Source organism: Arachis hypogaea, chromosome 19, assembly GCF_003086295.3.
Source record: "Arachis hypogaea cultivar Tifrunner chromosome 19, arahy.Tifrunner.gnm2.J5K5, whole genome shotgun sequence".
Lineage (NCBI taxonomy): Eukaryota > Viridiplantae > Streptophyta > Magnoliopsida > Fabales > Fabaceae > Arachis > Arachis hypogaea.
This window is the reverse complement of record NC_092054.1, coordinates 5,939,070-5,953,496: the sequence shown is the minus strand read 5'-3', so window position 1 is coordinate 5,953,496 and position 14,427 is coordinate 5,939,070. Positions and strand designations below refer to the sequence as shown.

Genomic DNA, 14,427 nt, shown 5'->3' with positions numbered 1-14,427 from the left:
TATCAAGAAAAGTCAGGATCCTGCTAGGGAGATAATGGACTATTTATACAATGTGTACAATGGATTGGAGTTTATCAAGAATCGAACTCTTGACCTTTTGAATCTAGCGCTTTAATACCATGTCATGATATCACTCATCCCAAAAGTTTCAACTAATGGAAAAAGGTAACACTAATAGTTATATTTCTAATACTTCATAAACCTTCATTGTACACATTGTACAAATATTTCATTGGCTTCTCGTTCTTTTCCTATCAAGATATATAGATTATTAATTACAAAAAGACGAAACAAATTACATTACACACAGCGAACATGAAAAACGCAAAAAATGTGTTCAAACTTCAAACTAACAGAAATATCTTTATCATTGCATACATATCCTATATTTTGTTTGGGGTGACAAAGATTACGATAGTGGTTCTGTGCTGCTATATAAATCAATACTTCCAATAAATATATATTAATTTTTTTTAAATAAATTGTACAAAAATACAATAGAGTAAATTATGTACATGATTTGTGCGTAACACAGATCATACATTAAAGGTCTAATAATTAATATAATTAAATATCACTTATAGTTATTAGTATTTGTTATATTGTTTGTGTAATTACAATATAAATTATTTTTATTAAAGTTTTAATTTTTTGGTATTTATATCAGTAACAAAGTGTAACAACATTTATTTAAATACATAAATATAATAATCTTCACATTGAAGTGAAATTTATTAATATAGACTAAAAAAATTATAAGATTATTCGGTTTTTAGAAAAACAGATAATACAATAGTCTTATATACTGTACAATAAATTTATTATATACAAAAAAAAATTTTAAATTAAAAATAACAACTATTAATATTAATAAATAAATATTAACAAATTTTTATAAATATTTGATGCGAACCGGTCTTACACTAGTTTAACACTACTTTAACTAAAGCTCAAGATTTTTAATATACAAATGATGTGATTTTTAAAGTTGACCGGTAAGTCAGCTTCTGATGTTCCGTCCTAGGTTTTTTTATTTATGAAAAAATATAGGTAACTAACAATTTTTTTGAATAATGTGAGTTAATAAAATTAAAAGAGTAAATTAACCTTAAATTTAATTAATAATATTAAATTAAGATATAATATATTTTTATTTAATTGGTAGTTGTTCATATTGTTCAAAATATTCATTGTTTATTTAGCATTCCCCTTTATTTATTTATTGTGAGGTAATGGTTTATTGATGGTCTCCGTCCCATCATTCCTTAAACCATTGAAGCACAATAAAAACAATCAATGACAAGGTATACCATTTTGGTCTTTTTGTTACAAAGTACACAGCTAAGTCCAAGTCTTCGTTTACCTGCTCAATAACACTACATGTGGATTCGTAGCTGTGATTAATTATTTATTAAATATATCTAAATTCAAGATGTTTTTTAATCTTTTTACGTAAGTATAACTGGTACTTTTGATAAAAAAAAAAATCATATATATTACATTTACAGCTCTTGAGCCAATAAAATAACAAAAAGGAGGTAAAATATTTTTTTTTATCTCAAATATTTGAAAAAAAATATTAATGTGTTTCTATTATTTTGGGTAAAAAACTCAAATGAGCTAAGGGGAGCTCAAATTTACCCATTTCTGCCAAATCAAAATTTGATACAACAATCCACCAGATGACATATTTATATAATTCGAATCAAATGGATTCGAAATAATTTTGAACATAATTCGAACTCAATCAATTCGAATTAAACCCTAGTAACCTAAGCATGTAATTCGAAGCAACTCGAACCGAATTATGCATGCAAGATCACACGTAGTTCGAGTCAATAAGAATCGAATTAGCCAAGACTAAATCGAAGGATATTAATTCGAATTAGTATGAAAGGTTGACGAGTAGCATATTCGAGACATATAGATTCGAATTACTACTTGTGGTAATTTGACTCTGATGAGTTTGGAAAACTCCTAACTAATATTTATAATGACTAAACATTATTAAAAATAATTAACTGCAAAAATTAAATAATTTGATTTGATTAAATAATTTTTGTTGCAGGTTTTAATATTGGGCCGGAAAATAAAGATGTTGCTAGCCCAAATTAAAAATCAGCCTTGCTACAAATTTCCTATCAGAAGGCTGAATTGTTGTTTTAATGGGCCAAACTCAATTATTTTATAACCAAGCCCATATTTAATTTTGATGAATGCTTCCTATGCTTGATCCGCTACACTACTCATCGGGAAAGCAAATGTTAATCATTTGGGCCAGTTTTAATTTCAATGTTACAAGCCCAAATTCTATTAAGTGATGAATGGTTCCTACCTTGGTCCGAAACCAAAGAAAAATGAAAGCAAAGTGCTTCCAACGGAACCAAACTTTAACCATGTGATGGATTTCAAAATCTATTACATTGTTAATTAATGCATGGAGAACATGAGAGAGAAAGTGCAGCTGAATTGATTGATGGCCATTATGACCAACACGCCACTCTAAGCTAGGGAAGCAAAAGTAAGCCATTGTCATTTAATTAGCTTACCCACTTTGAATTGCTTTTCTTCAGATTCTCTTTTCTCTCTCATCTCTTTCTTCTTCTCTTTTCGGTCCTTGTCTAGGAAACAATGGAAGAAGTGTTCTTCAACCAAGAAAGAGAAGGAGCTGCATGCATCAAGACCATCAAGCTAATGATGGCAAGAAAACATACTAAAATAAAAATGAGCTGTGGCTAAGATTTTCACCAAATGTGGTTAGATTTGGTGAGGTTATCTTGAGCTTTTCATGCTCAAAAATGGACAATGAAGATTCGGCCAGCTGGAGGAGATCCTTGAAGCATGACTTGTCTTTGATTCTGCTCAACCACCACAGGGAGTAGCTAGAGTGGCGAAGTGATGATTGAAGGCAGAGATCAAAGCAGATGAAGTCATCATCATCATGAAGCATCAAGGGCCAGAAATCCATCTTGGAGAGCAAGCCAAGGATGGAGAGCTCAGATTGATGAAGAGTGGTGATCAAGGAAGGACTAGAGGTAATTGCATGTTGGTTAATGCATGGTTATCTCTTCTCTCTCTGTGTGGCCGAACCGGTTTGTTGAAGGAGGAAGAAGTTGGTTCGGTTTTTGGCTTCAATATGTGGAGGCTCCTCTCTTCTATAATAAGGGTGGACAACCACTGTTTGAAGCAAGGAGAAAATTTGAGAGTGCAAGGCACAGAGTTCTCAGAGTTACCTGAGCTAACAGTTTTCTCTTCTCCTTCAATGTATTCTGTTTTGTAAATTTTCTGTTTAATTTTGTCATGTCTTGAGTCTCATGGTAAAAGGCAAACAGTGAGGTTTGTAAGAAAAAGCCATAGAGCGGAAAAAGGCAGAGAGTGCAAAATTAAAAGAAAAAGCCATAGATGTCTTAGAGGTCCTTTGTTCATCTATGTTGTGTTTCATGATTCTGTGGGAATCCCCTTGTAAGTTGGGTTAGCACTTTACAAGTTGTAATCAGATTGATTATAGTGAAATTCCATCATGTTGGTGATGGAGACTGGATGTAGGCTGCACTGCACTTAGCAGCCGAACCAGGATATATCTGGGTGTGATCTTCTCTCTCTTTCTACTCCATTTCTGTTTTCTACTCACTGGAGCAAAAATCAGATTTGTCTCGTGCCAAGTGACGAGACAAAAAGAAAAGTCTCGTGGCTAGGGACGAGCAAAAACAAAAAGTCTCGTATGCAGTGAAGAGATAAAAGGAGTAAAAGTCTCCAGAATTAATCTCACAAATCAGCAAGTGTTACAAAGCAAAAAAGGGGCTTAAGATTCAACCCCCCTTCTCTTAAGCCACTGAAACCATCAGACTCAAATTGATTCGAATTATATATATATGGTGCGAATGAAGTTGATTCGAATTAGTGTGGAGAGGAGCTCTATATATAGGCTGTGAACTCATGTTGCTGTGAACCAAGAGGTGAGTTGGCTAATGAGGATAGTTTTCTAGTGCTAGTACACCACAGAGGTTCGATTAAGAGGAAAACTCGGTCTGGCATGAAGTTCACTGATAAGGATCCTCTATGTATTGTCGTTAGCCCCACGACCAGCTACGATGCTCTCGTTAGTTCCGTTCTAGTCAAGCTTGGTCTAGAAGGAGTGAAAAGGGTTAAGGAGTTTTTCTATCGCATACCAATCACGGTGCTTCATGATACGGTGAAGTATGATTGTTTCACGATCGAGAGTGATGAGGACTTGCAGGTCATGTTTCTTTCTCGTAGGCAATTTCCCGAGGTGAGGACACTAGAGCTGTTGGCAAAGTTGGTTGACGTTGTATCCAGCTCGGGTGGGTCGAACCGGAATGCCAATACTATAGCCACGGTGGCCGGTTCGAGCTCGAGACCTGCGGTTGCTTCATCGTCCGTTCCAGTGTATGAGCCAGCGATCCAGCCTGCCGCCTCCCCATCTTTTGCTGTTGATCTTAGCAGCAATGTTGGAGAAGAGGTTGGATATGGGGAACATCTTCCGGCCGAAGTACAGTGTCCTCCACCGGCTGGTGTTGGAAAGGGATTATGTGATGATCCAGATGAATAAAAAATAATTCATGTAAGATCGTTCGATGTAATAAAAAACAAAAAAAAGTAATCGTTCGATGCGACATATTAAACCAGCATATTTCACCAAGTGTAGAAACCATCAACAAAAAACAACTACCCTAAAAAAACCAATATCAAAAACCATTATCAACTAAAAAAAACCGGTGACAAAAACCACTATAAAAAATCATTAACGAAAACCACTAACAAAAACAACTAACAAAAACCGGTGACAAAAACCACTAGCCTATACCACTATCATAAACCGCTAACACTAACATTACCCACTATCAAAAACCATTAACATAAACCACAGGCCAACACCACTTTTCTAAACCACTACCCTAAACCACTATCCTAAACCACTAACAATCACATAAACCACTATCACAACCCGTTAACAAAAACCGCTATCATAAAACCACTATCATGAAACCAATATCATAAAACCACAACCATAAAACCACTCTCATAAAAACCACTACCGTAACGGAAAACACTAGCTACAGCGCAACATCAGAGACCACTAATCTCGTCGTTGATCACCCCGGCGATATAAGCGACTCCATCCAAACGATAAAGCCTCCCCGGATCGTCCCCCATCGCCTGAATATGGCGCTCCGGTCTTACTCGAATCGAATGTTGGTCGTTTTCTCTGGGATTTGGTGGGGTATGAGAATGAGAAAGTGATTCGAATGAACTTGGTTCGAACTCTTTATATAGGCGAATGCAGTGTAATTCGAGACAACTCGATTCGAATTACTTAGGATGGCCAAAATCAAGTAATTCGAATCAATACGATTCGAACTCCTCTCCATACTCGATCACATAGTAATTCGAATTAATACTACTCGAACCTCTCTTTTGTAATTCGATAGAAGTAGACTCGAATTACTCACAAATTTTTAAGCCTAATTCGGTGCTTCTTGATTCGAATTACGTGTGATAGTGTCAGTGAGTAATTCGAATTTACTCAATTCGAATTACGTGATAACCTAATTCGAATCCTATTGTGTCGAATTATATAAATATGGGATCTGGTGGAATGTAGTAGCAAAATTTCATTTGGCGGATTTGAGTAAAAACGAGCTCCTCTCGGCTCATTTCAGTTTTTTACCCTATTATTTTTGTTTTATTTGTATTCCAAATGTTTTAAGAGTGCCATGAAAGATTAATGAAAGTCATTTTCATTTGTCACATTAGTCGTTTTCATTAATGAAAATGACTTTTTCTCTGTGATTTGTTTTTTTTTATGTTTTAAAATATTTTTAAAATATTTTTATCGTTAATAAAGTTAGAAGACATTTTTGTAAGAAATTAGACAATGAAAATATTTTTAGTTATTTACTCTTTTGAAAGAACATTATATGTATTTTTTTTGCATTAAAATTAAATTGTTAAAAAAAGCGATAAAGAAGTAAATTTATCTTATTAAAATTATTAAAGAATGGTACAAATATATATCCTCACTCTAAATATGCCATATACTACATTCAACGGAAGTTGACTACGTTACCCCTCAAATTTCTTTTAAATCCTACTTTTGCATTTATAAACCATATTATGGGTTTAATAACCTTAGATTCCTAGTAGTCCAAGTCATAGTCAGCTTCACAGAAATTTTAAATAATAACATGTTTATTTATATGTATATATATAAATAAAAGAAAAATTTACAGTGAGTAAAAGAAAAATCGGTAGATATAATTATGGTAGATATAATCATCTTATCATCTGAACATAAGAAAAATGGGTATAAAAATTAAAATTAGGTAACATTCTAATAAGAATAATATAATGTAAATTTGGACTCAAATTTCAATTAGATATCAAATTCAAGTTACTCTGCTTGAATATACAAGGTTAGGTTGATGAAATCCAAGAGTACCGTAACATCAACAAATAATAAATAACTCATATATAGAATAAGAATAATGTCACTTTCAATAAGTTAAAAATAAAACTTCATTTATCAACAAAGTCTGAGTGTCTGAATTAAACATCACAATTTAGTCACATGCTCAGGCATTAAATTACAAATTATAGACTTGACTCAAGGAGTTTAAGGTAAAAGTAAAACTAAATCGAAGAGAAATTAGATGAAGGTGATGCAGTGTTCTAGTGTAACAAAGTGATGAAAATGAACTTATATTAATGATTGCAATTATATTTACAAGAACAGCTATTTGTATATATAGCAGAGTACGCACTACTATAGCTAAGAATTTGTTACACCAGAAAACAGAAATAACAGAAAGTTTCCTTTAACAGAAGGTTATGTAGGGTTTTTGGTTCGGGAGTTTGTCTAGACCGATCGGGAGAGCCTGCGAAACAACAGGCAGATTTAAATTATATTGGGTTAGATGGAGAAATTGGTTGCACAGTGAATGGTGCAGGGTTAGCAATGGTCACAATGGATATAATTAAATTGCATGGTGGGGTGCTTCGGCCAATTTTCTGGATGTAGGTGGCAATGCCTCTGAAGGCCAAGTAATGTTGAAAAAAGACACACATAAATTTGCGGCGGTTTTAAAACCGCTGCATATTTTTTACTCATTGACCACAATAGCGGCGGTTCTGAAAACCGCCAGTAAACATGAAGCAAATCGTGTCAGACTCATTTGGCGGCGGTTTTCTAATTGTGTGTCGCGAAATTTTGATTTTGTGGCGGTTATACCATCGGTTGCTGGAAACCGCCGCCAAACCCAATCCCGACGCCCATATCCATGACGTTTCAGTTTGCCGCCGGCCTTTGATTTTGCGCCGCTAATCAAGAAGAAAACCGCCGATATTTTGCACCTCCCTTGTAGTGTACCTCATTCTCTAAGCTATTAATCTATACACTCCTTCACTAACGGACACTTGAAAAAAAAATATATCTGCATGAAATTTCTGATGCAAAAAAGAAAATCTTGGTGCAGAAAATATACATTTGGAGAACATGCAATAACTTCCGGAGAGAATAAAAACAAAATACAAGATGTTGGAACATCAATTCCATCTGCTATCAACCTCATTAATGACCCATACAAGGGAAATTTTCAATTTTCTACCAAATTATTGGGTCCTTCATATGGACAGACTCTTTCCTCCTCATCTTTGCCTTTTGTTCATGCAGACCTCATTACTCTTAACATATCCCAAAATCACTTGAATGGTTCAAGATTTACATGGAAGAAGAAAAGCTCTTCCTTCTTGAGTATTCAAGAAGTTTTCCTTCATTTGATTAAAAGCCACACACTAAAGACGCAGGTGATTTTCTAGTTTGAGACATTTTAGCTAGGTGCAACCAAGCATTGAATTGCTACAAGTTTTTTCCGCACCACATCGGCTAGCAGTTTCAATAGTTTCAGGCAAGAAATTGTACTGCTTTCAGGGTCTTTTGGAAGCCCAATACCTGTAGAGGAAACCAAAGTTTTTGATTCTCAAATTTACTATAAGAAGCATAATGACATAGTACCATAATTCTGGCAAATATAGGAAATAGAACATTTGTTTTACGAAAATGAAAACATCAACCTATGGAGCTAGCGCTGTGTTTATATACATATATTTGATGAATTTAATTTTTTTGCCAAAATTACCCACATCTGATGTCTTTCAGTAAGCACAACCAAGATATAATGGCCAACACACAAACAAGATGCTTGAAAGTGCGCCTTTCTCAAAGTCAATATACATCAAGGAAGGAAGCCTTTTACAAGAACCTTTCATTAGTTTATCATCGAATGCTTGCATTATCATATCCACGAAACGACATGCATCTTCTTGCAATCTTAGACTCTACATTTTAAAACAGAGATAAGTATAATTAGACAGGGACAAGGAACAAGTACGAGCAATGATGGAAATTTTAAATAAAGCATAATATCAGCACAAAAAGCTAGAAACAGTATGTAACCTTGATTATTTGCTTTCCTTGCAGCAGAAGCAAATTCTTTAATTGACATAGTGGGTGGTTCTAGAGATTCATTGGTATAGCAAGTTGCTCCATTCATAAATAAACCTGAACAAAGCAAGGTAGGATTATTCAGTCAATAAAAATGTAGAGACAGTGCAAGAGGTGGCTTTGCAAGACACGGACAATGCAATCAAAAACCAACATTTCATTTCTTTTTGCACTCAAAAACTATATAACATCTTATGAGTATGAGTATATTAGAGATTGTAGATATTGACATACAGAAGTATACTGGGATACTAACATTCAATTTTGGCAAATCAAAAGAGTCAGATGAGCAATACATATCGAATTCCATGAGCGCAAATCTGGAAGACCCAATGCAAGAATATGCTGAAAAACATAGAACCCGGAGACAAATAAAATCTAGGTTTAGACCAGCCTTTTACACACAGAATTAAGATAAATTTAAAATATACTTTCATAAATATTATATATAGAAAAATAGACTGGAGCACTTTTATCAAGGTGACAGAAATAAAAACAAAATTAAAATTAAAATAAGATGGCATAAGAAAAGTAAGCTATTTTTTCCTAAATGGTATGACTTTTCAGTTGTTACCAAAAAAGCAAGATAATCCATTTCATGAAGTATTGCCTACCCGAATGCCACTGACTCGCTTTCATTGCACACTACATGATGGAGCATGGATTAGGATCATAAAGAGGAGGCGGATCTGCAATAAACCATACAAATAATGTAAGCAATATAGAAGCGATCATGAAAAAGTTTACCGTTTTGTTATTTTCTAAGCATCTAATTTGTTATCCTTAAAAAATTGGAAAAAATGGCACCCATAAGAAATGAAAAGATAATAAATATTGACGTGGTGTATTAACAAGAGAATGAAAATGGTTGATGCAAACGATTATAATAGGAGAGCAGTGAGTTTAGGGAAGAACAGAACAAAAACACTTACCTGGAATGAATTGAATCCGTGGGTGTTCCATCTCTTCCAGCTTACGCCTCAAAGGACATTCTTCCCCCATGTAGATATTTTCTATGGAGGCAAGCCAATGTTTTTCTGTGATATTCTCAAGCTTTTCACACTGACCAATTGCTAAAGTTTTGAGAGAGGTAAGATGGTGAAGCCCCTTGCAATCAAGCGTCTCCAGATTTGGAAACTTGCGCAATATAAGACACTCAAGAGAAGCAGGAAGGCAACCCTCTCCTGGGAACGACTTTATATCAAAGCATGAGGCAAGCTTAAGATCGGTAAGGCCTTCACTCTGCAAAACATTTGATGTAATCCAACTCGCTAGTTTCTCGCACTCAATGACCTCAAGAGTTTTCAAACTCGGAGGGAGGCACTCCTCAGCAAAACAATCGATTTTTCGGCAATCTTTTATACACAGCTCCTGTAGGTGGGGCGCAGCCAACCCTAGCGACGACAAGGATACTAGACTGGGGCACTCTGAGATCCTTAAACAAAGGAGATTCGGAAGAGCCTGTGGTACCTCAACATGAAGTTTTTCCATGCTTTGGCATTCACTGATTACGAGTTCCGTGAGATTTGGAAAGCCCGCCATTGGAAACAACGTCAGTGAACCACACCCCACTACCTTTATCTTCATTAGCGACTTGTGTTGCATTTGCTCGGAGAATGTTAATTTTGAACAATGAGAGATTTCCAGATATAGTAACGGAGCCGGCAAATGATCTCCTGAAATTGATATGGCTGACTCACAGTTAATTATACGCAGACGATGGACACGCTGTTGGATGTGCGGTAGCCACTCCAATATGGAATTCGCCAGCTGGGTTCCTGAAATTTTTATATTGTGCGGTGCCATTCCCTCCCTCGGCCGCGAAGGCCTAGAATAACCCTCTACAACTAATTGGTGAAGCTTGGGAGCCCTCGGCAGCGGAAATGCAAGCTCTTCACATTCAACAATCTTAAGTTTCTCCAGAGCCGGAAGGTGAGCAGGCAGACCTCCCCTCAACACCGGACAACAACTTATTTCAAGGAATCTAAGCTCAGGAAAACCATCAAACTCATCAGGAAAATGCCACTCTCGCCAACCAGACATGCTCTTAATTTCCAGAGTTTCAAGAGATTCGAAGGGTGTCTTCTGTTGAAATGATCCATTTTTGTTGTTGTGAATCTCAAAATCAATTCTCTCCAACCCATCAAGATCAGAAAACTCCAGATGCCGTAAAAAGGGTAAATGTCCCAATGAAGGAAGCTCACAACAATTCTTACAACGCTTCAGACTCAATTTGGTCATATTGGAGTAGCAAGAAAGGCCTAACCAATCTGGGAATCTTTCACCTCGATAACCAATAATTGATAACTCTTTCAAGTTTTGATGAGGTTGTAACTTGTCAAGTATATCTCCTTCAGTTTGAACATCATCAATGTCACCATCTGGAAGCCAATTCAATTCTAAAGTGTTGATGTGCTTCTTGTTACCCATCTTTGCCTCCAAAACTTCACCGCTATTCTTGACATTCTCCAACTTGGAAATGCAAAATGAGCCATGGAGATTGTCCAGTGTTCCCAGTTCTCTTATCCCATTTTCTTCATGCTCGCCGACAATATAATCACTTAAGAAGTTTAGATGCTTTAACTTGCTCATTCCCTTCGGCATTTCTTGCAGACAAGAAGCTCCTCGAATATCAAGGTGACGCAGGTTCACAAGATCTTCCATGCGGCTGGGAAGCATCTCTAACCGAGCACAATTCTTTAACCTCAAAGTTTGGAGATTGTATAATTTACATATTGACTCGGGCAATGTCACAATAGGTGCGTAAGAGAGATTCAAGTAACGCAAAAGAATCAATTCACCTATTGAATCAGGCAATGACTCTATAAACGAGCGTTTAAATGACAAAACTCTTAAACACCCTAATTGTTGTTTTAAGAGCCAAGAATAGCTTTCAATATCAATTGATTGATCACGGCGAAGCAAAGTAAAATCTAAAAATGTTCTCAGGTGTCCTGCTCCATTATTGGCCTCTCGAAATAATTTGATGCTAACCACAAATTTTGTAGCATATGACAAATGACGAGTTTTGTTGTCTATCATGTGTTGATTGCAAAATTCTTTGCCTTTGAAATAGAATTTTCCAGCAAAAAACGTTGCTAGATCATGCATAAGATCATGCATTACAAATAACTTTTCATTAGTATTGGAGGGTTGAAAAAATGACCTTGCAACTAATTCATCAAAATATGCACAACCAACATTTTCTAATCCGTTGTTTTCCTTTGGTTGTAAAAGGTCTTCAGCCATCCATAACAAAATTAATTTGTCTTTGTCAAATTCATAATCCTCCGGAAATATTGAGCAATAAACAAAACACCGCTTTAAATGTGAAGGAAGGTAATGATAACTAACTCTTAATGCAGGACTGACATCTTCCGAGAGTTCCCAAATTTTACTATCAAGTACATTCTCCCAATCTCCTTCATTATACTTACTGCGCAATAAACCCCCAAGTGCCTTCACAGCCAAAGGTAACCCCTTACACTTTTGAACAATTTTTCTACCCATTGGCTCTAGAATTGCATATTGTTTAGAACCAGTAGAAATGGATGAATGCTTCAAAAACAGCGGCCAACAATGTTCCTCCGACAATAAACTTAGTCGATAATGTCGACTGTTAGGTGCGAACACAGAAGCAACATTTCCGCTACGGGTTGTTAGGAGAATCTTACTCCCGTTATTCCCATAGTGAAAAGGTTTTAGAAAATTCTCCCACGCGTCTGGTTGCTCATCCCAGACATCATCTAAAACAACAATAAAGGTCTTGCCTGTCAACTTCTTCTTCAAATCAGTCTGAAGTGAATCAAAGTTATCCGTGTTATGGGGAGAAGAATCTATTGCCCCTATTATTGTCCTTGTAACATGAACTGGGTCAGGATTTTCAGCAACACACACCCATGCTCTGGTGTCAAATTTTCCTATGACTTTGGCATCATTGTAAACCAATTGAGCCAAAGTAGTTTTTCCTATCCCACCCATACCCACAATGGGAATCACAGTTACATGTGATTCAGCATCGCAGGTATCATCTAACAACAATTTGATTATGTTCTCCTTGTCTTCGTCCCGACCAACTACGTCAGAACTAACAACGAGAGATGTGGATGGAATTCTCCAAGATGTGTCCAACTTGGCACTCTTTTCCAGTCCAAGTTTACCTTTTCGTCGTACAAGAGACTCTAGTTTGCCAACTATTTTTTCGATGACATTGACACCGCTATCTTCAATAATTGAATCAACAGGGCGAGACCAGGAAGAAGAGTTACCTGGAGTGGCCGTGGCAGCTTTAGTGGAGAGTTCATCGAGGAAGTCATCAGCCATGTAGAGAGCATCTTGGAGATCTACAAGCCACTTCTTCACTCTATCGTTACGGAACTGCTTCAGCTCAGCATCATCAAGCACAGGATCAACATCACACAGAATTTCATCCAACCTTTCAAGCAACTCCAGGACAGAGTCATTTCCTTCCAGGACAGAGTCATCTTCAAGTATTGAAGATAGCTTCTTTGAGATAGCATCAACAAAAGAAGAGAGATAAGCTCCACCTTCAAGTTTTGAAGCCATGATTCAAAATCAAGTGCAGCAGATGATGAGAAAAGAATGAAAGGGGTTGAGAGAAGTTGTTGTAGCTAGATCGATGTAAAGTATTCAGATCTCTGGGTTTTCTCAAGCAAAAGGAATCTCAAGTGTTTTCCGTTTGCAGAGCACAAATAATGAAGTAAAAATGTTCTTTGCTTTAGTAACTAGATTACGGTCGAGAGTTAAATTGACCAGTGATTCAGTGAATACCCAAAAATTTAAACTAATTTTGGGTTTACCAAAATTCGAACTTTTGACGTTTGACCTTTCAGATCTAGAGATTTAATACCATGCATGATACTACTCGTCCCAAAAACTTCAATTGATGGAAAAATGTAACACTAATGATTATATCTTTAATACTCTCTAAACTTCCATTGTACACATTGTATAAATATTCCATTGACTCCTCATATTTTCCCAAAAAAAAAAAATATCCTTTTCGATTTTTTATTTCTGTTTTTAGGAACTGATTAGCTCTTCTGTAAAAAAATATTGACCCTTTTTTTATATAGAGGCTAATCAGTCTCATAAAAATAAAAATTAAAGTCGAAAAAGATATTCTTCTATTAAAGGTCTCGTTATTTTTCAAAATAATTGTCATGAATTGTTTAAAGTCTTTCTCTAAATTAATTATATAATATATAATATATTTAAAATACTATTAGATAATATGTATTATGTAAGTTAATATTAAATTTAGAAATTAATTTGTAAAAAATATTATACAATATATTTATTTGACAATTTATATATAATTTAATATTATTATTTAATAAAAAATACAGAAAAGAATATATTTTAATATAGAGAATAATTATTTTTAACAGATACTTTGTAATTTAATTAAATAATTAATGATATGTATTTAATTTAATTGATTAAAAAATTAAAATTTTATAGTAGCATATCAAAATTAATTTAAATTTTGTAACGGATGATAAATGATAAATGATAATTAAAATAATAAAAATTAATTCAAAATTTAATAATTATAAAATTAATAAAATCATAAATAAATTGAATTATAAGTAATAAAAAAATTTAATTAAAGTTTATTCACCAAAATTTATATAATTTTTTTATTTTTAGTTTTTAAATTTTTACTTTTGTTTTTTATTTTATTTTTTTAGATTATATTTAAATATTATAGTACAATGATAAAGCTGTTAGATAAAATATAAATATGAATATTATTAATATTTTTGATAATTAAAAACGACATTCAATTTTTTTATTTTAGTTTTTATAAATAATGACAAAATGTATTTTTAATAATATTATTAGAACTAAATAATATTAAAAAATGTAAATTATTGAAAGGA

General features: G+C 34.5%; 1 protein-coding gene across 14 annotated transcripts in view; it reads right to left on the bottom strand.

Moving 5' to 3' along the window:
* Positions 1–13,389, bottom strand: part of LOC114924019 (putative disease resistance RPP13-like protein 1) — a 57,712-nt gene extending 44,323 nt beyond the window's left edge. For 8 of the 14 annotated variants that reach the window (XM_072226803.1, XM_072226802.1, XM_072226806.1 and 5 more), the window contains exon 1: positions 9,454–13,389. In XM_072226803.1, the coding sequence (XP_072082904.1) occupies positions 9,454–13,087 (3,634 nt within the window). In that variant the 5' untranslated portion in view covers positions 13,088–13,389. Of the gene's footprint in view, positions 1–7,434; positions 7,970–8,156; positions 8,356–8,473; positions 8,579–8,777; positions 8,867–9,135; positions 9,211–9,453 lie in introns of those variants that run through there. The other 6 variants (XM_025819310.3, XM_025819308.3, XM_025819311.3 and 3 more) reach the window with 6 other exon arrangements.
* Between the last annotated feature and the right edge of the window lie 1,038 nt (positions 13,390–14,427).